This window comes from Neopelma chrysocephalum, unplaced genomic scaffold, assembly GCF_003984885.1.
Source record: "Neopelma chrysocephalum unplaced genomic scaffold, ASM398488v2 Primary Assembly neopelma1_73b, whole genome shotgun sequence".
NCBI lineage: Eukaryota > Metazoa > Chordata > Aves > Passeriformes > Pipridae > Neopelma > Neopelma chrysocephalum.
The window spans coordinates 7027511-7054876 of NW_020897734.1; the positions used below are offsets into that span (position 1 = coordinate 7027511).

The 27366-nt window shown below is 37.0% G+C and overlaps 1 protein-coding gene across 3 annotated transcripts in view; it reads right to left on the reverse strand.

The window, feature by feature from the left end:
• PCDH11X (protocadherin 11 X-linked) overlaps positions 1-27366 on the reverse strand; it is a 459785-nt gene that overhangs the window by 401657 nt on the left and 30762 nt on the right. For all 3 annotated transcript variants that reach the window (XM_027687164.1, XM_027687163.1, XM_027687165.1), the window contains exon 2: positions 11827-12410. In XM_027687164.1, the coding sequence (XP_027542965.1) occupies positions 11827-12366 (540 nt within the window). In that variant the 5' untranslated portion in view covers positions 12367-12410. The remainder of the gene's footprint in view (positions 1-11826; positions 12411-27366) is intronic.

Consider the following 27366-nt stretch of genomic DNA (forward strand, 5'->3'; position numbering starts at 1 on the left):
AGCTTTTGGGCAACTAACATGATTTCAGCCACAAAGGTGTCAGTGTGGCAAACAAGAACTGAAAAGTTTCCCCAGACTCCTCACAACTGCTCCAGTATGATAATAACCCCCGGTTAAACAACCATCACAATGCCCAGAGAATTAATCTTACTTTCAGACACTTGCTAGCAAAGACAGCATCTCTCAGCCACACGCAGGTTAGAACTAGGAAAGTGGTTGGAAGAAAGCACCCTCTGGGGATGATAACATGCTCTGAATAATTCAATGTGAAGTTTAGCCTTCATGCTCTAAAAATGTGATGTAAACAGCTGAATCTACCAAACCAAAACCAGTAAAATAAACGAACACAAAATCCAGCAAAAACATGTTAGCTTATGTCCATCATCTGGGAAACTGACCATAGGCATGGAAAACAAAGCACACCTCAAACAATTTCACTTCAACAGTCCTTAAACAATTTGCTACTTAGACACAGAGACTTAGCCTAACCCTTGAATTGTACATTAATTAATTTCTATTTCTTTATTTTAAAGAGTTTAGTGTTTTGTTAGGATTCTTGCATGTTAAGGTATTAAGCTATGAACAAAAAATCAATTTATTATGTTTATGAAACAGTGAATGAACAGTTGGTTCTGAATTCAAAATTTTTGTTAGGCATGTTCCTATTTTTAGCACATGCCTAGGATGTTCTACGAAATACTACATCTGTCATTAGACATCAAATTCAAAGATACTGAAAGAAGACAAAGCAAGTGCTCTCCAAGGCAGGATTCAGTTGATTTGTTCACAGAAATCTGCAGGACTGCTCAGTACAACAAAAGAGTTTTCAGTTGTTATGTGGATTCACAATGTAGAGCACTATCTGCAAATCCTAAGGTGACACTAAATTTGTTATGCATTCTACCTACAGAGGCAAAACTCTAGTTCCACACTCAATTAACTTTACTGGTAACATAAGAGGAGGCCTACTGTGGATATATGTGGAAGCACCCATTGTGAAATGTAAAATTAAGTGAAATCTGTTTTGAAATCCAGCATTATGGCTTTTAACAAAACAGCAAACCTAAACTAAATTAGTGAAAGTGAGTATGACAGCTGAAGCAACAGAGCTTCCAAGAGGGCTAAGCATTATTAAAGTTTTTCCTTATTATGCTCTTAGGCACAATCTGATTAGTTCCAACAGCTGCCCAGCAGGAAAAGCCAACCCATCATTCCACAGTAACACGTGCAGTAACACATCTCTTTGGTTTTCGGTGATTCCACATCCAGGTAGCACAGAGCACTGCAGCATGAACTTTTGTCTTTGGATCTACAGTGATACTGAATATTTCCAGTGCAAATTCCCAATCAGCACAATGTAAGCTACTACCCTAAAACCTCTTCTGATGGATAAACTTGTTCCACCCACAGGTATATAGAGAAAAAAGAAAGAAAAAAAAGGGAAAAAAAAAGAGGAGGAAAAGAAAATCCACTGTGCACAACTGTTAGTCAGGTCTCTGTTGGTGGCAATGAGCAACAAAATGAATTTTCTTTCTTACCTTGTTTGTGAAACTCAGTGGCCTGAAGCATATGCTATGCTGTGACAAATATGTAGCTGAACTTCAAAACAATACTAAAAATAGATTCTGAAAGGTTTCACTCTTGTTTGTGGGAACTCTCTAGTATTACCTAAATAATACAGCAGTGATGAGGAGACTGGTGGTTTTGCCATTTCTTCCAGTCCCCTGGATGTTAAAGTACGACTTCAACACACCTGACTGTGAAAGGTTTCGAGCCTGGGAGAGAGATTTTCAGCCAACTGGAACACTCAATTATATGCTCCTACATCAAATAATTATGAAGTTGTTATTAAAACTAATCAATACTATGGAAGCATCTATAAACCACCCAGGTTTTAATTCCACAAAGGTAAATTCATGTCTAAAAAAGCCTTGTTCTTCCAGTTCCTTAACATAGGAAAACTTAGGAGGAAACCATATTCCATGAGTATGTGCAAAGTTTTCTGCAACTGGGTAGCAGAACAAATTCTGCTTATATATTTGGCCTTTACTCCTCATCTTAGCTCAAGCATATATGTACTTCAAATAGGAACCAAATTAATTTTATTTGTAGTTAATCTGAGTATCAGAACCACCACTGCTGGGCAAGAAACCTGTGAGCCTCAAACCAGCAGAAGCTCAGGAATAGCTTGGGAAAATATGCTTGTGCTGTTCTTACAATCTGTCCTAAGTATCTGATATCAAATGTTAGAGACAGGATAGAAGATCAGATGAAACTCATTTTCATCCAGCAAGACCATTCTCAGGTCAAGTGAGTATCACACACCACAAAGCTGTCAGGAAACTGAGGCAGGGAAAGCAGAAGTGACTCATTCACAGCTACTCTGCAGCCCAGTAACAAAAAACAGTTCAGTGACCCTCAAAGATCACCAGAGCACAGAGTGTGTGTTACAGAGAGCAATACAAAAAATGATACTGGTTTAGAAACCACTACAAAATGAGACTGGGATTTCAAGACAACTGTCACCACTATTTTTCATACAGCACTGCCCTAAATAACAAAAAACCTATATTCAGATTGCTCATTTATTCTCTCCAAAGTTTAGTAGGAAGAATGATGATAAATTTGGTCTTTTTTAGAAGTCATAAACATTGCAAATAATCATCCTGCCATCCACATAACACAATACTGAGAAAGACCATTGGGGTGGTTTGTGTCCTTACTATTTCTGCAATCAGATTCTTTGAACAATTTTATTTTTTTTAACAATGCTTATTTTTCTCTTCATTATGGTTGAAGTGCACGTGCTTTTGCCTCTTAGCACCCCACCCCCACAAGCAACCTTGAAAGTAAAAACCAGCACAGAAATAAAATAAGTTCTATTGCTGTCCGTGCTGTTTGGTACTCAGCAAGGCTGGCAGAGATAATCAGAGAATCACAGAATATCCTGAGTTGGAAGGGACCCACAAGGATCATCCAAGTCCAACTCCTGGCCTTGCACAGGACACCCCAACAATCCCAGCCTGTCCCTCAGAGCATTGTCCAAATGCTCCTTGAATTCTCTCAGCCTTGGGGCTGTGCCCACTGCCCTGGGGAGCCTGGTCAGTGCCAACCACCCTGTGGGGGAAGAACCTTTTCCTGAAATCCAACCTAAACCTTGCCTGACTCAATTCCAACCTTTCCCTCAGGTCCTGTCCCTGGTCAGCACAGAGTAGAGATCTTTGCCTGCCCCTCCACTGCCCCTCGTGAGGAAGTTGCAGACTTTGGAAACAGAGACAAGGAAAGACTGAAAAGACAAAAGTGCAGCTAAAATCATGTGTGAAGGTGTACAGCAAAGGGATGAAGTCTTAACAAAGTGCATTTCAAAATCTGAATAATGAAAAAATAAAAATATTCAGAAGCATATATTAAAACACACACTGAGAATTTTTTCTCCTGAATGACAATTTTTGGGGAGTGAGAGACAACTACTGGACTACTTCAGAATTTAAATAAAAAAACCCATTCAATTAGTGTAAAGTCTGACACAGAACTAAGTAATCTGGAAACTTCAAGGAACTTGTTTGACTCTGATATTGTACAATCATAGCAAGTATCTTGGATATCCATTTTGGATGAATACTTCATTTAGGTAAAACAATAAGAGGTGTGCAAGGCTGATGGAAAGCAGGAAAATTCTATCAATCTTTAAGGGTCTGTTTCTAAGACTGACTTTCAAATTATGGTATTCACAATATTTGTTGTCTTTCCAAAGAAAGGTCTATTCACAAAATTTATATGTAAGTGACAGAATACTATTTTTTATATTAGATGGGAAGCAGGGTGAGGAACATACAAAAACTACTCTTTTGTTTATACCTTTTGAACTGCTGCAGCTTTTTTTGAAAAATCCCTAATGGAAATGAGGGTGAAAATTATATGGCTGGGTTAAAATGAAGAGGAAAATGCAGTCTCCAAGTAAAAAAGTCGTATAATATCCCATTCTGAAAAACACAGAGGAATATCCTGACTCAAAAGAAAAAGAGAAGAGAAAAAGAGAAACAGAAAATGTCAATTTGCTTGAAAAAGCAGAGAATAAACTACAATTATTCGACTTTGGAACATCAGCAATAACCAAAGCAAGAATACACATCACATTAATAGAGCCAGCAATTACAGTACAATAAGAGAAAAATGTATTTCAATACTGACAGCTGATGACTCAGAATTCATTCCTTTTCCCAGTGTTTCTTTTTGTTTCTTCAGAATTGTCTAAAATGCTCTTTGCTATGTGTCCCAGCTTCAAAAGCTCTATGGGACTTAAGTGTTCAGACCAATTATGTTTCTGGGTTAGAGAATATAAATTACTTTGCAATAAACCTTTCTTTCAGGAATAAAAATAACCGTACTAATGCAGTCAAGTGCCACAATCCATAGTTGACACTCAATTTAAATATATTCTTTGATAGCTAAAAGAATAAAATTTTAGATTTACCTATTTCTCTTCCTTGTACTTCCTCTTGAAAGGAAGAAAAATATTATATACAATGTATTTGGGGGGAAACTAGCTAAGAATATTTAAATCTTTATAACTAAAATCCAATAGTAGAAAGCCAAAAGCAGAATTAAAATAGAGAACACATTATTAGCATAAAAGTTACTTTAACTGATTTTGAACATGACATTTCATATTTTTCTAGAAATTTGCCTCAGAGCTGCATTACAATGCCATTGTAAACATAAAAATTCACCATTCACATGAGGCTACTCCAGTGTAGCTGCTTAAGAATACAACACACCTTTTGTAACTTGGCTTGATGTTGCATATTTGCAGTTCCAATATCATGCATAGATGCAAAACAAAGTATAATTTCATTTAGATGGAGGGTATTTTAGTGCTTTTATTGTGGTTTTCTGTTCAGAGCATTATAGATTGTGTAATTGGCCATTTCTTTCCTTATAAATGAAACAATTGTTTTCTCAATGTATTTTGGGAAAATGCTCATTTCTCTCTGTAGTCTATACTTGCTTTCCAGAGGACTGTGCAAACAAATCCTTAGTCTTTTGTGCTCAGAAAGCATCCCCACATCTGTGGTAACTGGCAATCTGATCCGTCCGGACGTCAGCAAAAGACAATGTTCATCTAAGATAGATGAAGTTCTCCATTTGACAGGTTTGTGCCTTCCAGCTTGAGTCTATCATCCCTTCCCCTCAGAAACATGCTAAGTTCTATAGTATTGTTTCATGACAGCTAGTGTGAAAATCAGAGCCTCGAATGCAGCAAGATACACCAACTTGTCCCTCAGCCTAACTCACTGAACTCGCTGTGCCTGGGAGCAAGACTTTCTCCTCCAGTCCTCATTCAATCCCCAAAGGGATGTCAGGATAACAGAACCTGACAGTTTTACAGCAATAATGCCATAAACCACCCTAAAGGAGCCTTGTATCAACCAACAAGAGGCAATTACCTTGACTCTTGACTCGCTACCACCAGTCAGAGCAGAGTTTTATCTCCTCAGAGACACTCAGAGCTGTAAGAATGCAAATCAGCTGTTTTTCCCCTTTGAAGCTCAGACTCACTGACTTTTTCAAAATGCATTCACAGATGACCACTTGTCTGTCCGGATTTCTCTAGACAAATTACTACTACAATATTTTTATTCCACTACAAGACTTTCTCATGAGAATCATATATTTCATACAATAAGAAAATGGGTTAATGGGGGGGTAGGATGTGTAAGAAGGTGCATGTTTAACTACAGCATAAAATAAGTGTAAAAAATTCAGCCACATTTACTAGAAAGGGTTGCTAATAGAAATTAGAAAGTGCAAGAATACTTTGCTATTAGTGGGCTACAATAAATTTACAAAGAATTTTTGATAGCAGGAGAAAAATTAACTGGAACTCCTTAATCATATTTGTGTCAAACTGCAATATTCAGTAAGACCTGACAATATTAATAAATATCTGTTTACATGTAGGAAAAAAGCTCTATCTTGGCAGTTTTTTCACAGAATGCAGATGTTGATAACAACCACCCCAGGCTTTCTGTGACCTACTTAAAGGGCCAATATACCACTTCACTGTCCTCTCATGCAGCTGAAGCCTCCCCAGAAGAATTATCCACATTAATTTAATCCACATTAATTCCAGTGTGACTAGCTGTGAGATACTCCCTGATTCAAACATAGTTGGAGAGTAAAAGTGAGGGTTGATGCTTCAGCTCCCACAGAAAGGAATGAAAGGATAAAAAAGGACAGAAATGAGAGGCTCAAGCAGCTCATGTTTGGGACAGTGAAGCTGATCTGGTGAACACTGTGTTACAAAAATCTAAGTCTGTGTCACTGTGCACTGAGTTTACAGGGAACTTAACCATTCTATCTTCCTTTTTCTCTATGTACAGAACTTCTAGGTAATTCTGGTACAACATTTAAACACAAGGAGACCACAGAAAAGTTCTGTTTGCCCTCCTCCACTGTTACAGTTTTGACTTTCAAATCTGTGTCACTGCTGACAATATAGTTACAGACCCAGACTTCATTAATTGGATTTTCTGATTCTCATTTAACTACAAATCTATTCTGTAAATTTAACTACCTCTCTAGATTTCTTTTTACATAAAACACCTCTTTTATTCTTGATCTTGATAGTGACATGAGCTACTTGATCCGGAACTACAGTGAGACTCAGAAATAACCCAGTTGCAAAAGCTGGCTTGAAATATGGTGACTTGTAATCTCCACCTTTCATGGGCCATGGAATTGATAAACTGTATCAGAAAGAAGAGGAAACTTCTACTGAAAGACATCACAAAGATGATTTACAGCAGCAAGATGTAACTCTCCTCATCAGAGGGAAGACTGACACATTGCGAGACTGAGTGAGAATCTATTTTGTCAGATTACAGAGGTACGAACTGACAATTACAAAAAGATTATTATATTATTCTAGAAGGAATGCACCAGCTGCTTCTGACTGGTAAATACAGCAGAACTACTGTGATAGGTCAAAGAAATGGAACTATAACAATAACACCAATCTAATTTCCTCTCTAAACTGTTACTGATTAAAGCAACAACTTATTAGCACACAGGATTAGCTCACAGAAGAAAATGCTCTGTTCCTGTTGCAACTATGCAACTTCTAATGTATATGACATTCTACTTGACAATAAATACTAAGTAATTGACATTAAAGTATTATTTAAAACATGCACTTATATGAATCCTTTTGGAAGTACATGTGACTCTCCATTGCAGTGCTCCAAGCTGCAATTTGACTCTGAACCAGCTCCCCTTTTTAGCATCCAGTAGAACAAAGAAACGCGTCACACCAAAGTCATGCTCAAACCAGAAACCTGTGATGCCTTTACATTCTAAGTATATTAATCAGGTTATACTAAATATTAGTTTGCTTTGAACTCAAATATAAGTGTACTGAAGTAGTGTAATCAACAACAGCATGTAGGTATTAATAACACTGTGGTGGCATTGCCAGGGACAATGTGCGGGTTATGTCAGTCTGGAAATGATGGGAATGCCATGAAGAGGTGAACAAAGCCCTGTAGGCTTAGTTGCCTCATGGGTTAAACCAGAACACTAGTATATTTAGATTAATCCTGAGTCAGAAATCACTGTTTATTAAAGTTTCAGTTTAAAATTTACTCTTGCATCCTACTCTTTTAAGATACTACTTCTGTTTATGAATGCCCAACTCTTTTTCCCTATCATTTCCCATTTATACTTTAAGTAGTTACCTCAACTGAGACAAAAATCAGTGGTTTTCCATCTGGTCATTTTTTTCTCTGAACTACTTCACCATCTTAGCTGCCCCTTCTACCAACTCCTACCATCACTGTTGTGCCATCTTGCTGCTCAATCCAGCTGTTTCTCATTTTAAATGCCTTTTCTTTTATTGTTGAATATGATCTAAGTTCTGCCTCCTACCCTTGTTCACAGTAAACACTGTTTACCATGTGAAACCTTCATGTCACCTCTCCATGGTCACCTTTGGGCACCTCAGCAGAGAAACACAATCTTTTATAATTCTTTGCACAACGACTTCTTTGGATAGCAGCAAGATGCCTTGCATGACTGTCTCCTCTATCCTACTAACAGCAAAACTGTTGCCTCTTTAGAGTTCATCCATTTCAGGATGAGGCACATTTTGATAAAATGCAGGTAGACAAAAAATACTCGAGTGCTAATTTGTGTGGTCATTAAAGCACTCTTCTGTTTTAAATAAGCCAAATCCTGCATTACAGAGCTTCCATATAGCACTGAACCCAGAATAAAAATATATATATTTTTACAAAATTTTTTTTTCTACTCTTTCAAAAGGATTTTTAGAAAGAGGCAAGATATTAAAATAACATTAAAGTCTTTCATACAGTTAAAAGACTTTATCATTTTTTTAATGTACTTTGCAAAAGAAACTGAATACAACAATTACATGTAACCTTTTCCCCACACTTGGAAAGGGGCAGTAAGGTAAGTGTAACAAAGTGAGGAAATGTTGTAACACATGATGGTCACCTTCCCAAGGAGCTACAGAGTTACTGAAAATGTGTTAAAAACATATAAACGATTCATCTGAGTTTGTAGTGAGAGGTTTATTCTTTTTTTAGGCATTGTAATGGGAAAAATCTCTATCTTCTGGCAAAATAGATCTGGGCTTCACACAGGCAACAAGCAAATTTTAGCTAAATTTCTTTCAAAATTGAAGTATTAATGGAAAACTTTCTCTGCACAACTTGTCAATTTTCTGTTACTTTCTCTCCAAAATACAGAGCAACACATTTCACTCTGATGCTGCACACACACTTAAGCATCAGCTTTTCTGCTTTTATGAAGGGATTTTCATATCTGATCATCTCCCACTCCTCTGCCATCCTCCAAGTAAGCTGCCCTGCCCATTGGATTCATATTGGGTGCTTCCCAAAATTCCCCATGACTGTCATGTGAGCCCTGCCAGACTTGTCCTGCTCGGAATGCACAACAGTTTCCTGTTCTGCAGCTTCCCCACGTTTCTCTATGCTGGTTATAGAAGGAAGGAAAAGGTCAACACATCTCTGAAGCCAGAAGACATCAGTATCTTCAGAGTGTACATCAAAAACCAGAGGAGGATAATGCACATAAAGAGTATTTGGGGAGGAAAGGCAAGCAGAAGCAACACCACCCTTGTGTGCCTGTCACTCTCCCTCTTCCTATTTCAGTATTACCCAGGAAAGAATTCTCAGGCACCACAACTCTTCTCTTCCTTTTTCATCTCCTTAATCTTCCCCAGGGAGGGATGGATCCGTGTGTATCACAGAATCACAGGATGGTTTGGGTGGATAGGACCTTATAGGTCATCTTGTTACAATCCCCTGCCATGGGCAGGAACACCTTCCACTATCCCAGGTTAAAAGGTCCTCTCCAACACTCTTGCAGCCTCTCCAGGTACTGGAAGGCCTCAAAAAGTCACCCTAGAGCCTTCTTTCCCCAGGCTGAACAATCCCAATTCTCTCAGCCTTTCCTCATAGGAGAGGTGTTTCATCCCTCTAATCATCTTCATGGCCTTCCTCTGCAGTATATGCTGGATTTCCTGCCCGCTCACCAGAATCTTTCATTTCTTCTACTTTTTTATTCCTCTTATGTTCACTTTTGATATTAACATTTAAAAACTACCAATAGAAACTAGACATACTATTCCAAAGGGTGTCTGGCTGTCCTAAACACCTTAATGGCTTTTCAGATATTTCCCAAGGTATGTGGAGTTGCTGACTTATTTGAAGGCAATGGATCCATAACTCAAAAAGTACCTGAACAACAGGCATGCAAGAGAAAAATGCATTTAATTCCTTTAGAAGATCTGAGTACAGGGCTGTCATTTTACAAATTATTTCAGTTGTGGCATGTGCAGCACGAGATTTCAGATCAGTCCATACCAGTGTGTGTTTAACCTCATCACCTTTCTTTCCATTATGTGGTTAAAGCAGTTTTTCAGAGACACTTGAATCAACACATAACAGGTTCTTTTTTTTTCCCCCTAATTAAAAACTAAGTAATTTGTTATTTGAAAGTTATTTGCACATTTACTGGTAAAACCCCTCTCTGGCAGAGCATCTTATCTCACACTGCATCTCTAGACAAGGCCTTATGAGCTACACCACCTTTGGTAGAGCTGTAGCTTGTATTTTAGACGAGCTCCCAGTTGTGTGACACAAATGTGCTACCACTCTGCTGATCTCTTACATTCTCTTTCTGAATGCACAGTCCGAAAATAAACTCCAAAACAAGTCTGCTATTGTGGTGATCTGAACTGTTGCTCACTCAGTCTCAGGGACTCCTGATTTTGCCATTTTCTATAGTTTTCCTTTTCCTACAATAACAGCACTTTTCTCTCAGATAACTAACATTTCTCTGTTTAGACCAGGTATTATTTTGCCACATTTTGTCTGTAACCCTGGGGTTTTTGTTATTTTCTAGTCCTACTGTTATTTATTTAATATGCTGTTATTCATGCCACAGAATCTCATTTAATATGCCAAATAAAGAAGACTGCATCCTACTGGATGCTTCTGCTTGGCTATCTAAAAAAACTCCAAACAAAATCACACACATAGATATACCTGCCCTCCATATAACCTAGGAAAGATTTTAAAAAGTTTACTACACAGACTTCAAACATTTTAGCAAGTTCTTGAGTGCCTTGGCTACACTGAGAGCAGAGAGGCATATGCAGGATTTTTGTTTTTTACCTTTTTGATGGCTTACTAGAAATGCCCAGTGTGATGCAGTTTTCTGAAAGAGATTTTTGTCTTTGTCACAGCTTAGGACCCACACTAACACAACTCCTTCATGTTCCAAGCAATTTAAAAGAGCAAAAATAATAAAAAAAATAGTTTTATTAAACTGTTAGTAAGTACTGATATATGTGAATATCAGCTATCAAGTCAGTCAAGAAATATATTGGCCTATATAGTCTGTATTCTTCTGGTCATTAATGAGTGTCAGATTGGTTGCTGAGCAGCCAAACCACAAAATAAATCCTTATTCCAAATCAAGGGAAATGAAGGCACTTTCAGCTTCTCCCAATAGTTTTAGGACAAGTGTCTTTCTTGTTCTAAACTCTCTATTTTAGCAAACTCAAATGAAAGTTATCCTGTATTTAGCAATCACACACTTTTGTTTATATAAATACCAAATGCTTTTATGTTATTCTTTTGTTCCTTAATTGCAGTTCTCCTGTTCTTAGGTAGAAAGAGTAAAAGAAACAAGAATAAGAAATATTTGCACTGGCACTGCTATCCTTGCATTTGTGCAGATCTTGGACTTTCTCCTGCCCAGACACTATGAAGCTGCTTTGACAAATGGACTCTCTCATTGTGGAACAGCTCATCAATATACAGATCAGCATCACATCAACTTCTGGGCAAAGTTCTACTGCTCAAATCTAACAGTTGTGCAAGAGACACCAACAGAAAAATGTTTACAGAAAGATGGGTGACATAAACCTGATGCAAAACACTATTGCACTTGGCACTGTCACCCACTTTTCGTGGTCTAAGACAACTGACAGCCAAAGTGTACAAACACTTAGAATTTTGGTGGAGAGCTCATGAAGACACGGGTGTTTCATCACAGCATTACACAGATCTGCACACACACAAACAGCTCTCCACAAAGGGAGGGCACAGTGCAGTAAATGCACTCTGGGGTGTAGGTTCACACTTCAGGACGTACCTGCACTGCACCACAGCTCTGGCACACAGCTTCGGAATTCTAATGGGGTGGTGAGGACTGGCAACATTTGTGGGAAGACAGTAACACAGACACTTACACAGAGGAATGGAAGAGACCCACCTTGAGCAGCTCATAGTGCTGAATCCCATTGACACCGATGTCCGGATCGATGGCAGACGGGACAGAATAGCGAGAATTAATTGCTGTGTTTTCAGGGATAGAGATGTTAATCACTGTCGAGGGAAAAAGGGGGGCGTTGTCATTTATATCCTCTATTAGGAATCTGATCTTGACCAGTCTGAAAACTTCATCAGGCAAAACAGCCACCTCCACCTCATAGAAGCAGCGGTTCTCGCTGAAGATGCCGGCACAGAGCTTCTCCCGGTCGATGCGGTTTGCAGCCGTGAAAATCTCCCCAGTGTTCTCCTCTACCCTGACCAGTGGCACATCCCCAGTCTTGTACACGAGTTTGAACTGCAGTGGTGAGGAAAGGGGCACGTCTGGGTCCAGTGTTAGGTTAAGATCCTTGAGCAAATTGCCAATGAGGACATTTTCAGGCAGTTCTTCCCGCACGGTGTAATTCTTCTCCTGTGCACCAGATTGGAATACAATACAGGCTAACAAGACTGCCAAGAGGTAGGTTCCAGACAGCAAGTCCATCTCCAGAATGACTAATGAGTATTCGTGTAGAACACCAGGAGGAGCTGGAAAAAGGAAAAAAAAAATCTTAAAAACTTAGAGAATATTGGGTTCTTAAAGCAACAGAGACATGAAATGAGTACCTATCCTGTGGCAAACCACCTGAACTGTTTCAACACCCAATTAATAAAGGGGCATTTGACTTCATCCTTCATAAAAATGCATAACATTTCTTGCACAACTTTTTATTTGAAAATATTACTTAAACACTGAGGAAAGAATCTTAGAACTGGATCAGACTGAATGAAGAAATAAGTACAGAAATCCCTGTTTCCACCATGAGATATTCCTTTCCTCCTTGGGAAAACTTTTTCCTTTGATCCCTCTACCACATTGTCCTCAATTTTTTTTGTTTGCAAAGAAAAAAGTAGGCAAGAAGTTTTCAAGAACCATCTGCTGAGAAACAGATCTTTTTATACCTCTTGCTTAAAAGATGGGAAACCAAAAACACTTGTCTTAATTCTCCCCCAAGTTTTTCACTGACAAAATTATGTAATGTTTGTTAACAACCACAAAGAAATCCAGCTATTTTTAATTGAGGAACTTAAACTGGCAAGAAAAATGTTATCTAGGTGGATGTCTGGTGAACTTCAGCCAACAATGGGTGGAAATGTGTCTGGTGAGCTGTAAGAAATTTCCTATGATTTTAAATCTCTGTTCATATATAAGCAAAGTACTTTGGAATACCAATACCTTTAAAGTGAGATAAAGATTTGTTCTGAACGGAAGAAAATTCTGTACTTTTCAATCTAGGTTCTGAATAACAATGTATTCCCTCTTTAGATTATTAACAACCTCCAGAAAGGTGGAAGTAGAATGGGAGGATAGAGGTAAATAGAGATATCTGTGTATTTACATACAGCCTTCAGCCAAGAACTTTGAAGAGAAAAATCCCACTGTTGAACTCCATGTAGAGAATATGCTACTTTGCCTAATCTTTACATAATTCTGCCATTCCAGAATTTAGGATCTTCTGGAAAAACCTTTCTGTAAGGTACAAGAGTTCCATGTAAAACAATTTTTCTAGTTAATGTAATCTTAGCTCCTACCACCTTAGCATATGTTTCAAATATACCTGTACTAACACATCTACACTCTTTTCATTGTGCAGGTAAAAATGTAATTTTTTTTTCCTGTCTCTTCTCATTTTATTCTCCCTGTCATAGCACAGATTGATTTACTCCTGCAGATCAAGTTGCAGCAGTTGAAAAAATTACTGAAGCCAGTAATTGCCTTCACCTGTTAGTTACTGCCTTTCAGCAGTGCCACTTTCAGGGTAATTTAAACTACAACATTTGATTTTGCAGTGAAACAGATTAGGAACAATTAATATTGCTATTCCATTTGAACACTGTGAACTGCTTTGGACTGGGAGTAAGCAACAGATAAAGAACATTCCAACTAGATCTGCAAGGTGCATCTTTCCACGTCAGCATGATTTAACTGCAAAGCATTTTCTGGCTTTTATGGTTGTACAAAAGGAGCAACATGAAGTAAAAATCCAATGCTGCAAGTCTTCACTTATGAAAAAAGGCATTGCTCAGTGAGTAATTCAATTAACCTGGAGGAGATTGCTGACAGAGGGGAGAACGGGGCGTGCAGTTTGCGTTACCTGCAGCCATTTACATCAGTGATTCACTGAGGTGTTTGCAGCACTTCAGGAATTCAGTGTGCAACAATTCACAATACAGCACTAACCAGGCCTCCAGGAGGGAACTAACAGTGTAGGATAAACAGCCAGTTTATAAATCCATTATAATATTAAATTCTGAATATGCAAATAAGGAATCATCAGCAGATCCTGATTAGCATCACTGGTAACACTATGGCAGCAGCGTGAGCTTAATGAAATAACTGTGGTGATGTTGTACAAGGATATTAGTTTGAGCATTATGATTTTATTTATTAACTGTCTTATACTTCTTTAAATACATGTCCAGCAATTGTCACCCCACCAAAGTAACTGCCCACATACTTCAACCTGCAGAGAGCTCTTATTTCAGGAAAGTACATCTTTGTATTCACTATCATTAGAATAAATATATTTACATTGTTTCCTATGAAAAAACACAAATAAAAATGTGTGGGTCACAATTAAGAGTTGGTATTTAAATGTTGTCCTGAAAATAAAATTTCAGAATGGTTGCACTTTCTGTGCATACTGGAAAGCATTGTTTTGCCACTTCTCCTTCTCTATCACAAGTTAAACTGAAAAATAACAAAATAGGGGTAAAAATCCCATTACATCCTGATGTTTACAGAGTAATATTTTAAAATTACAATTAATTTCTTAGAGGAGGAAATTAACAAAACAACAATAACAGCTATAAATATAAACTAAATTCCAGGCCCTATCTCAAATTCTTCTGTGACAATATTGATGTACATATTGCTTATAAATCATAATAATATAAAAATATTGTATAGTAAGGTATATAAATCTTCCAAATAAATATTCTTACATTATAAAAGAAACATTTTTATTAGTAAAAAGCTATGAAGGTTACACCACTCTGCTCTCCCTAGTTTTGAAGATATGAGGAGTTTTAGCCACACTCGAAATCTTGTGTTTTATCTGTCAAGTTTTACAAAGCAATATGAGGATGAGTACATAAATGAAACAGTCTAAAGAGTTCATCAAAAACTTTCCCAAATCAATTCTGAAAGTTGTGATAGTACCAGTAGATTATTTATATTAAAAATAACTGATAAGATTTCCCATAACCCCAGTTTTAACTGCAGTGGATTTTCCAGGGATTATAAAATAACAACAGCAGGACTCAAAGAGGTTTGCCAGAAAAACCACAGGGTGGAACTTAGCATTACGTTCCTATGCATACTTTTATTTACTTTTTTAATTAAACAAAGTTTGAACCACTCTATTGAAATTACTTTTGTGCCATAATGAAGAAAATACCTTAAAGCATGAAAATGGCAGAACACCACTCTTATAAACCACGTCAGACAAATGCTAACATGACTTTTTGTAGTGTCTTTTACTGTCATCGATTTTCCTGAATGACTAAAGGGTATAGACATCTAATAGGCAGTGTCAGGACTTTCAACAGGAAAAACCATCCAGCAATGGCCTGCAATTCTTGTAAGAATTCTGAAGAATATACTATTTTTTAATGGTCTTTACCTCTTTCTAAACAATTCTAGGAACAGTTTTTAACCTTAAAAAAGTGTTCTAGAGATGTAGGCCTTTAAGGAGAGGGAAAAAAAAAACCAACATGACTGAAGTTTTCTGCTTAGATATAGAGTAGAATATCTTATGTCGTGGGGAAAGAGTTGTTCTTACAGAAACCTATTTATATAGTCATAGCTGTATGTTGCCTGTCATTTGTGCCATAGCACTGACAGCAATACTATGGCAACAGCAATGCAAAGGAAAAGAGCATGAGGTACTTTCTAGCAACCAAGCATCATCCTGAAAGACATTTATGAAATCAGAGTATTTCAGACTGGAGCACAGAGGAAACAAAAAGTGCAGAAGGCTAAATAGAATAGTTCAACTCTAAAGGACCTTTCATAAGTTCCAGCACTCACTCACACTTTTAATGCAGTAAAAAAAAATTCAGAACAAATAAAATTGTTTAACAGAAGGTAACATTAGGCTTGCCAAGCCATTTTCCCAGCTTTCAAAAGAAAGCATTGATGTCTGTGCTGCTGACTTCCCAACTAGAAAGGCAAATGGCCCAGATGGACAAGATGGAGGGTAGGAGGGGGAGAAAAAATTTGAAACTTGCTCTCCTTCATCTGACTATCTGTGCACTTAAATATACCTGGGTTTTTTGGTCCAATATACCAAAGCCTAATGGTGTCATTTAAATATTACCACTGCTCATAATTACCTTCATTTAGCAGCTGTCAAATTACACCTTGAAAAGCAGAGAGAATATAAAAGCTGTAACCACCTAATGGAGTAGGTTGTGAAGGTAGAATCTAAATCTGTTCCTTACACACAAGGCTCCAGCTGGTCCCATCTGAGTCCTTTGGCTTATTACAGGACTTGTTATTTCTTCCTTAAGAGGATCACAGAAAAGTAGTAAAAGGGGTAAAGAGTTCAGGTGTCCACATTAAGAAGCAACACTATTTTTTTATACCTGGGCTCAGGTTTGATTTAGAGTAGGAACAAATAATCTGTGGTAATATTTTGTAATTACTATATCAAGTTTAAAGAAAAAAGTATTGTATTTAATGAATTAGGAATATTATGTTGAAGTCCAAAACTACATCAATACCCAATTATTGAAATCATAGTAGAGAAGAAATCCTGAAAATATCACTCCCATTCTTATCTTCATATTCCTGAACCTATTTTAATTACTTGGACAAATTTAGCTAGGAGACCACACTTTTTCAATATAATATTCTTTTCATTTGCTGCTAATCCACCATGGGCTCCTTAAATAGGAGTGTTTAAATCCCTGTATTAAAATGGTGTTTCTCAGAGCAAAAGATCTTCATGACACGGGCTCTATCTGTCAGTCAATACCATGATTATAATGTTATTTAACTGAGAGGGAGCTCTTTGCAACTATTCCACTTCACAAAGGTTCCCTCTAAAGTGCCAAGTGACAGCTCTATGCACAAGCTTTGAATCCTTGAACCATGCTGGTGTGGATTTCAACTTCATCCTGTAGATCTCACCTGCTGGATTGTTAGGTAGGAACTTTCTGATACTGCAAATTCTTAGTGTTTGGTGTTTTAGCTGTTGGATTGTTTCTTTGCTTGCCATAAACCACCACCATGGCTGCACACAGGCAGGTTTCATTAAGGAGCTGGCTGGTTTTGATGGTGCTTATTTTTAAAAAGATAGAGAATTAACAGATATTTCTTACTGGTTTTGGTGACAATAAGAAGCACTACAAAGCCATTGCCTGACAGAAATCCCTCTCATTTTTTTAAGGTTAGACACAAATTATAACAAACAACCTGAACTCATCTTCACACTTTATAGTATTTCAAACATAAATTATTTTGCAGCCATAAATATTTATCCACAGAATCCACTCCCTACACAGGATATTTCATTATCATATTAAAGAAAAAGACCTACCTCAAAGAGAAACAGACAATTTGTTATATTATCAAGGCTTTCAAATTCATTCCCTCATATGATTTTACTCTAAATCCACTAAGGGACTGATTTATTCTTTGATCTATTTTTTATTAGCATGATGGTACTGACTTCAATGAGGTTTCTTTAATTTGATTTTTTTTTCAGTGATGAACAAAATGAAACTGGAAATTCTGAGCACCAGGAGAAAACATCACCCCACGTCCATTTAAGTCAACAAAAGAATTCAGTAAGTGTGAGCCACAACTTGCTTACAGTTGCTTTCTTTCCTGATCCAGGGGCTTTACTGCTTTAAAAATAGAGTATTTTAAGGTTTTTTTATGACTTTTCCATCATAGGGGGTAAAAAATGCTCTTTACTTGAGGAAATAACACGTTAATGACCAAAAGGCAGGTTCTCGCAGGCACATGAAGAAGCAGCAACAGTGTGGAAAACAAGCAACTGATAACTTCCTGCTGAAAGAGAACCCTGTATTCCTGATATTAATCTGCAACTGATAGGAAGAGTGTTTATTGAGATTTGTATGAAGATCCTGGAACCAGTGAACAGAACTATAAACACACAATAGGCAGTGAGCATGCTGAATGAACAAATTAAACTCAATCCCATTGCTCTATGGCATAAGAAGTAATTTATTTTAACTGTTGCAAACTAATCCCTTTAAAGCTGAAGTCTCTTTTTTACTAAAATAGTAACTACAGTCCACCTTTGGGAAAACATATATAGAAGCCGCGCAGCAAATATTTTAGAAATATCCTGTAACTGATTTCAGAGATCTCTGAGATATGCAGTGTCAAATTTATTTACATACCAGTGACACTAAGAAATCATCTTGCTTTTAGCAGTGAAACATTTTTGCACCAGAGCTGCATAAAAGCTAAAGGTTGAAAACAAAAACCTTGGGGAAAAAAAAAAGGTGAAAATGTCTCTGATAAGCATGGTTACTTCCTTTTTCCTAGAAAGAAATACTGGGATACTTGAATAAACAGGGAAAAAAAAAGAAAAGGAATAAAAAGTGCAAAAACATCAAACCAAACTCAATACACAAACTCCCTATAAATCTGCAGACTGTTACAACTCAAAGTTAACACAACATTGCTCTACAAATTCAAATATATATTCACTAAAATTCAGTGGCTGACTTTAAAAAACATTACAAAAAATCAAGTTATTCATGGTATGATTCATAATGTCAGTTTCTTTGCTTTTTATTTGTGTGTTTGTACTACATGAATATATTTTACAAATCAAGTGGAAATTGCTCTAGTTTTGGTGCTTGAAAATCTGTTCATGCCTCAAATCTGAAAATTAAATCTCTGCTAAAACAAACAAAAGAAAATTCATCCATGAACCACTGGCAAGAGAACACGGTATCACAAAAAAACTATGTGAAACCACATATGTGATTGTTGAATATACTCCAACATAAACCACATTTTATTTATTTAAAAATGGAAGTAAATCTGATTTTAGTCATTTGTGTCAAACCCTTTTAAATGGCAATTGTCAAGATCACCTGTTTCACACATAATGCATTTTGTTTTACTGCCTCACTGCCAGTTAATAACTTCCATTACTGACTAGTAAAAAACCCACATTTCACAGTGTTTATTAAACAACACAAGTATTTATGAATCAGACCAGGAATACTGCTCACAGCTGAATGTTATATTCTCTATTACCTGCTCACATCAGATACAATTCTGCCTGGAGCCCAGTAATACACATATTCTAGAGTAGCAGAAATCAGCTGCCTTCTTCCAACACCTCTTCAGTTCCAAACACAGAGATGAGGTAACTACAGTAACTTGCACTTCTCCTTTAAAGATCCATTTGTGAGAGCACTGTTCCCAAAACTTACAGAGAGAGACACAAAAACTTTACATACTGCCTTTTTTTTTTAAAGTCAGGAGTTAAATAAAAAAAAAACTATTTATATTCTGTAATTCCTGTTAAACTCAGGATATCCAGAATTTTGCACCATTTGCATCCAGTTTCTGAAGGAAAAATATATTTTTCCTGGGTGTCAGAACACATATATTAGTCATTAAATGATACCAGAACCTTAAGTATTCTACAATTTCTTAAACTGCCTAAAGTTTCATATTTCCATCAGTTTCTCCTTGTCTTATCATACCCAAAGAAATAGTAGGTTTTTCATCCAGTAGTAGCATAGCTACTCATTTTCATATGGGATTTTTTATTCTGCTGGAATGTAAATTAAATTCAAACTAGAAGGTACTAATCAAGAGTTCAAAACATCAAATACATCATAAAAGATAATCCCTACACCTTAAGATGTATCTCACCAATTAATAGCCACATCACCACGTTTGTCCATAGTTGTCACCAGTAACATACAGATACCTTACATAAGAAGACATCTTTATAAATCATAAATTCACCTCTGGAATCTGTAAGAGTACCATAAACTTGAGAACTAATTGCACATCTTGGAAGGAATTTTCTCATAATTTATGTCTGGACCCAGAGCAGGGAAGCAACCAACACATTTTTGAGCTAACTGGCCCTATCTGAATACACTGTATGAATATAACAGGGCAGTGTGCAATATAACACTGCTAAGAGAAGAGGATTGGAGAGGAAGGCTTCTCCAAGGGCAGAACAGAACCACTTGAAGATAAGTTATATTAGAATACAAACCAAAAACAGATGCCAAGCAAATTCTTCCTGCCCTGACTCCAGCCCACCTGAAGGTTTGTCACTCCTCCACTGACCCTCGGGCAGTTTCTAGGAAAACTCTTGATTTTTTGTTACCTGACCATAAAGGCAAATTCAACATCTTTAGCCATGGAAAGCCTTGTGACAGGAATTGCTTCCTGCCAGGGGGAGCCCCTCAGCTGGCAGCCCTTGGCCACCTCTGCCCTGATGGGATCCAACCACCACCTGGGGAAAGAGAAACTTCTGACAACACAACACCATTACCAAACACTTTTAAGAGCTTTGCCTTATTGATACATAAGAAAATTACTTCTCTGGTTCTATAGTTTATGTAGACAAAAAATGTAAAGTTTTTTCTCTGTAACATTAAAAAAACCCCAACAACAACAAAAAAAATGACACAGGAATCATTTGACTGTTGTGGTAAAAGACTTCCTTGTGCACAGCAACTCCCATCCTGACAGATCCCCAAACTGCTGCAGAGATTGTAAACACATGAATTGCTTCTCAGAGCAAATTCTGTGCCAGGAGCACTACACTAAAGTGATTCTGAAAAAGGGATTGAGAACTAAATTATCCCATGGAAATGATGGAGCATAGCTGTTTAGACCTCAGAGAAAGGAGATACCAAAAGACAGTTAAACTACTTGTACAAAAAATACTCAGTAAAAAGAGCCACAGAATTGGATAAAACAGACTTATAAGATCTTTAAAATGTGTTCCAGCAGTTTGACGTGCAGGGCCTGTATAGTGAGTATGGTTTAAGAACTGGAGGATCTGGTCAACAATTAAATTGATTCAAAGCCCACTGAAAACAGTGGCATCTTCTGTAAGGTTTAGAAAGTTTGCTGGAACAACAGCTCTGGAAATGGAATTCCTCAACTTAAGCTTAAGTGAGAGAGCCTACACATCTCAACAACAGAACTTTATTAAATATTTGCACAGATGGTTACGTGTCAGCATTTAATACCTAATTTTAGATTTTATTACAAATGTCAGGCCAGATCAAAACAAGCTATGCTTGTGAAGCCTGTCATGGTAAAGCTGTTGCTCACCTGAAGCTCAGAAAACCTGATTTTTATAGTTTTGCCTAGAAGCATCAAGTTTGGGATATTTGGGATATTATTTCCCACCCATTCTCTTCCTTCTGACATCGTGCAACAGGATGAACAGCTTCAAAAGATTTGGGGAGGGGGGAGAATTTATATCTAATAACAAGAGCTCTGCATATTGGAGTCCTGTAGGTTATCATGTTCATAGAAAACTTTTAAAAGTCATATTGAAGCACATTTTCCCACACAATATCATGGGGACATGATGCATTTTGTCATTACTGGTACACTACATAGAACATTTTTTGAAAGAATCAAATATTAGTTCTTGAAAGCAGAAATTAAATGAGGAAAAATCTTACAGAAGTCATGTGAACAACGATTAAAATTTCAAATAGATGTATATTCTTCTTCTTCTTTTGTATAAAAGTCATGTCCTTGCTCCACAAACCCAAGTGAAAAAACTAATTTCGCATATAAATGGAGTGACTTCATGCTGGACAAAAGCTTATTATTTAGTTGTAAGACAGTCAGAAAAGAGTAAAAAATATACCACAAAACACATACCTGTCTCTTAGCTGAAATAATTACAACACAGAGAATCTTTGAATAGCAGGAATTGCATTAAATACTGTATCATATGTAAGTTTTATCACGCTTCATATTTTGGTTACTTTGCCTATTTCAAGCAACTAAAGATGACTCAAGACATGTTGGTTATTGCTGGAAATTGGACATTTGTATTAGGGTTGTAACAGAAATGTCATGCAAACCTATCAGATAGACTGTTCCCTTTACATCAGCTAATTATGCCTCCAAATCTAAGACCTGCCAAGAAAATGGATGTTTTTCCTTCTATGCAGAGGCTGTTTTGAATGTCTTAAACAAGATCAACGCAAGTGACACAAGGACATAATTATGTGTTGCTTCACAAGATGGAAAAATAACAGTAATAAGATTAACTGCTCCATCAATTACTGGTATAAGGAGTAGAAATATTGATTTGTGATTAAATTAAGATAAAACAATAACATTTCAAATCTTTAGCATCTGATAATGTAAGTGTTGGTCAGAACTCCCAATGATTTCCAGTAAAGTAGATGCTCAGAACTTGAAAAATTCAAGTCCTGGTTAGTGAAGAAAATTTGGTCTTGCTACTAAAATCTATCAGAATTCTGGGTGTGTTATATAAAATATGTATTAAGTGTACTCAGTGAATTTCCCTAAGACAAAGTTCTATTCTGGTATAGAAACTGGAAGCATTAAAGTGTTGTGGTATTGAAAAGTAGCCACAATTCCTACTGCAACAAAATTATTGTGAAGAAAATATAGTCAGTTTAACAGGATTATGGAATACTTCCTTGGAACTTAATGGTGTCTGTCCCGTGTATACTGTAAAGTATTAGAAGATATTTTGATTTTTTTTCAAACATGCCATATTAAAAGAGTGTCTTCAGTTTGCAGGTCTACTTGCCTAACATAATTCCTCTGTGTTTTAGGTGATGCAGCACATTACAACTCTTTTCTGCTGTGCAGACATGATGAACTCCTAGAGGCAGTCTAACATCTCGCAGTGATGTTTCTCTGTGCATCAGTAATTTCTTCACTGCTTCTACTACAAGCATTAGTGATGGGATATTTTTGTGTGATTTTGTGCCACATATCACAGATTTTTTCCTTTCTTTGGCAGAGTTTGAGGAGGCATATTATTTCTCAGTGCACAGTGTGGATGGATCTGCACTGTTTTAAATGGAGAATCGTTCTCTGTAACCTGAGGGATGCTGCCAAGTCTGGTTTCTTTAAAATCAATTCAAGAGATTCATGCTCAGGCTTGGCTGGAGAAATAAACTTTTTGATCAAATCACAACAACACAAGTTCTTATAGTTCCCATTCTATTGGGATGCAATGTTTTCTTGGAGAAAAAATAAATAGACATTTTCATGGTATACACTATATTCTGCCATACGTTTCTGGTGTGTTCTACTGTTACCCAGATTAAAGCACACAAATATCAGGTTGAAATATCTTTCCTGTCCTAGAAAAATACGATCAGTTATCTCAATCCATTGTTTAAATTCATATTATTTCAGGAGAAAACAAAACAAGTAATTACACAAGCCACACAATGCCTTTTCCCATACAATTAGAAATTGATGCAATGGGGCTTTCTCTTGTTTGTTCATTTATTTGGTTTATAACAGAGACATTAGGGGAATTCAGTTGAAAAATATCTGCAAAACAAATTTCCAAGCTGATGACTGAAATAATGTTGCATGAAAGGCAGATGATGTTCCATGCCTTGGTTCAGATACATCTCCCATGGTCTCTGCAGAACAGTAAAAGATTTGCAGTTTTCTTGACCACTAATATTTTAGAATTCTATCAGTAGCAGATATTATAGCCATTGCAATCTCAACCATCTCATTAGTCTTGCATTTGACCTGAAATAAAGAAGGTCAATAATCAAATTGAAAAAATTCTATGGTTGATTATTTTAGCCCTTCAGTTCAACAGCAAAATCATTTTAATGACTGTTTGTTATTGAAATTATTATTTCATTATATTTTAAATAAATACAATTGATACTTTTTTTTTAATTCAATGTCCAAATGCTCAGAGTACCACCTCAAATCCCCACGCATCTCCTTCTACTGACACTAGCGAGAGTCACAGACCAACAAATGAAAACACTGAAATAGCTGAAAAACATAGTTCAACATGGTCTGTAGTGGCACAGGACCCAGGCTGCAATACTCCAAGACCACAGGTCATGTCCAGCCTTCAGTCACTGAAACCAAACCAAACCAACAGCAAGTTGTTGCTGTGCCTACTACTCCTAATTATTATTTTCTGTAGATCAGACTGAGTGCATGTGTACAACCAACTCCTGCAACAGCTGCTGTTACATTTCCTCCTTAGAAACTATAAATAATACTGACCCTTTTCATGTTTCTGAACATAACACATGAAACCATTAGGGCACTAAAACAAATGATCCCTGCTACATTGTACTTGCCAGTTTTCACCTTCCCTTGAGAGAACTAACAGCCTATGATTTAGAGAAAATACAGGTTATCCCATCTTTCAGTGGGAAACTTTGATCTTTTATCTAAATATTGTCTGCAAGACAAGAACAAAATAATTGTGTGCTCAGTTGGATTTAGGCAGGTTACACTATCTGCAGATTTCCATGTGTTCCTTACATTTTTGGTTTGAATGCATCCTCCTCTACTAGAAATTAAAGATGCATTTTTATTTACTTATGTTTTTTCACGCAGTGCTTTTGCAAATTGTCTGTGTAAGCCTTCATTACGATGTTTTAGCAAGCAGGCCACCTAGTGCCTAACAATAACAAGTACTCTGTAACGACCTGAAGTGTTCAGTAAGAAGGAACAACACTTAGTCAACTGGATATCAAAACCATGCTACCATACTAAAACTCTGCTAAAATAATCTAGAAGTCTCCCCCTGCCCCTGGGTAGAATGGTGACATTTTCCTGTAACAATTTTAAAAGTGGAATGGATATATACCTTTGTCTTGTTAAGAAAGTTAAAATTCTTTTCTTTAAAAATTCATTTTGTAGGTCTTCTAGTTGCTTTTAAGGTTTCAATTATTTCAGTCTTTTGCTGAAAAAGTAAATGCTGGTCTTTTTCTAAGCAAATGTTCTTCCCCCAGAGGCTGGTTGGGCACTGCCCAGGCTCCCCAGGGCTGTGGGCACGGCCCCAAGGCTGCCAGAGCTCCAGGAGGGTTTGGACAACGCTCTTGGGCACAGGGTGGGATTGTTGGGGTGTCTGTGCAGGGCCAGGAGTTGGACTGGATGATCCTTGTGGGTCCCATCCAACTCAGGATATTCTATGATTCTACAACTTCCCATTCTTCTTCAACACGTCATGTCTAATTTTACCTAATTAAATTAACAATAACATAGTATTGTAAATGTGAATGACAGATCTAGTAGTACCATGGCTAGAGGTATTTCCTCCTGATTCATTTGTGTCAGTATTTTAGAGTCCAATTTAGTGTCTTTTAAGATTGTGGGCAAAGTTTCTATAAACATCAAGAGCTGTAGTGCCTATTAAGCTTTCTGTTTCATCTTGGCAATATACTGCTTTTCTCTAGACTGGAATGAAAATTCAATAATCTCAAGAAGCAGGCAATAGCCCCTCAAACTAAAAAAGACCACTTCTTTCTTTACTCAAACTTAAATTACCCTTAGTGCTTTCCTCAGAAAAGTGAGATTTTAAGGCCATGGAAAGGCTCTATTCAAAGGTATTAGAAGATACTGACAATATTTTTGTATTCACATTCTGCAGACTAATTTTCAAATATCCTAATTTGACATACCTCCATCACAAATGGTTTAGACAGAATCAAGTGTTTTGGTTCCTCTGAACATCAGTGGAATTTGGGTTCCTGCAGCACTGGGAAATGTGTATCCAGTGCTGCATATCTCATCCAGTGCTCTTAAAGCTGAAGTTAAATATTTTTTCAAAAAGCTATTTACCCTGGAAAGTATAATACCCTGAATCTCCTGGTTCAATTTATAAACACTTAGGACTTATGTGTGTACAGATATGTGTGTATATACAGTGCTTATATGGAAAAGATATAATGAAAAGCATTCAGTGAAATAAACTTCTTTTGAGCATTAAAGCAAAATTTAATAGAACATGCCCACAACTTACAAACCTGCTCAAGGGAATAGTTAAGATATTTTCTTTCCCCAAGATATTGAACACTTTGTGGGTGACTGTGACCATAGAACTGTCCAATATCACCCAACACCATTTATATTGCACTGCATTTACTACTCATGAGACTTAATTTGGTGGGCATTTATATTTACAAAAACAAACAAACAAACAAACCCTCCAAGGTGTTAGACCTCCATAAAACAGGAAGCAAATTATGAATGTATTTGAAAGAAAATTATCCTTTCTTCTGTGACAAATCAAAGCTCCCATTTGCCAAATTTCAATTCTAATGTTTAGATTCACAACAATAAAATTCCCCTGTAGCATTTTGTGAGTTTTTTGGAGTTTCAAAGGGAGAAGGTCTTATTCTTTCTGAAACATTATAGTCTTATTACCCATCTCTTGATTAGTCAGGCATTAGGAGGATAAAAGGATACCCATCCACACCTGCTTGCTTGATTACTTCATCTTTTGTGGTTTGAAAGGTATCCCAAACCCCCCAACTGAACCATTATGTAGCCCCTGCCCCAAAGAATCTGGGGACTGCATAATAGAGTCAGTAATGTCTGGGATAATTAAAAAGACAGAACATGAACAAGATCATGACATGATAATGAGTCTCTCCCATGATGGATTTTTAGTTGGATAGGAATGTTACAATATATGAAATTAGAATTTATCAAAACAATGCAATCTAATACCAACATGCTGCAGTGAGAGCATTCCCAGGACTAACAGTCATGGCCTAAATTGGTCCCTAATGGGGACAACATAATATGAGGATTATAAGGATTAATTTTCGGGTTTGCTGGAGATCCTGAAGCTGACATAACTTTCACTTTTTCCAGTCTTGTGGAAACAATTATGAAGGAGGATCCAAAAACTGAAAACATCAATGCTGGCTGTAAGAGTGGCTGCAGAACCAACGCTGCCTGTCCTTTCCTGCCTAACAGTTTTCCTTCTTTCAGAGTGACAACTGTAAATGAACTTAATCTATCTCCATGTTAGGGTAGAGGACCTGTGACTGGTTGTTGTCATCAATGTGTAACATGCCTTGGGTGACAGGTTCTCTCACTCAGCTGAGTGCTCATGAATATTGACAAGGACGCTGCCTGCCAAAAAATGACAATACTGTGCAGCATTTCTTCAGCTTCATCTCAGCTTCTGGGCTGCTGCATGCCACAGGATAGTCTGCTAACCCAGACTCTTCTTCACAACTAGATCCTACACCAATTGCATTCTTTCAGGTCCTTAAGATTCAGGATCTGCCCTTGGAATACTAAGTTTTTTTCCGATATGAGTGAAGGGAGTGAAGTTGCACATAACAAGGCACGTCCTATTGTAAAACTAATCTATAAGACTCTGTGTTTATTCTTTCTATCCTCAGCATAAGTCCAGAGTAGAAATAGAAACAAAAGGGTTTGGTTTCTTCACAAGCTGGAGGGACA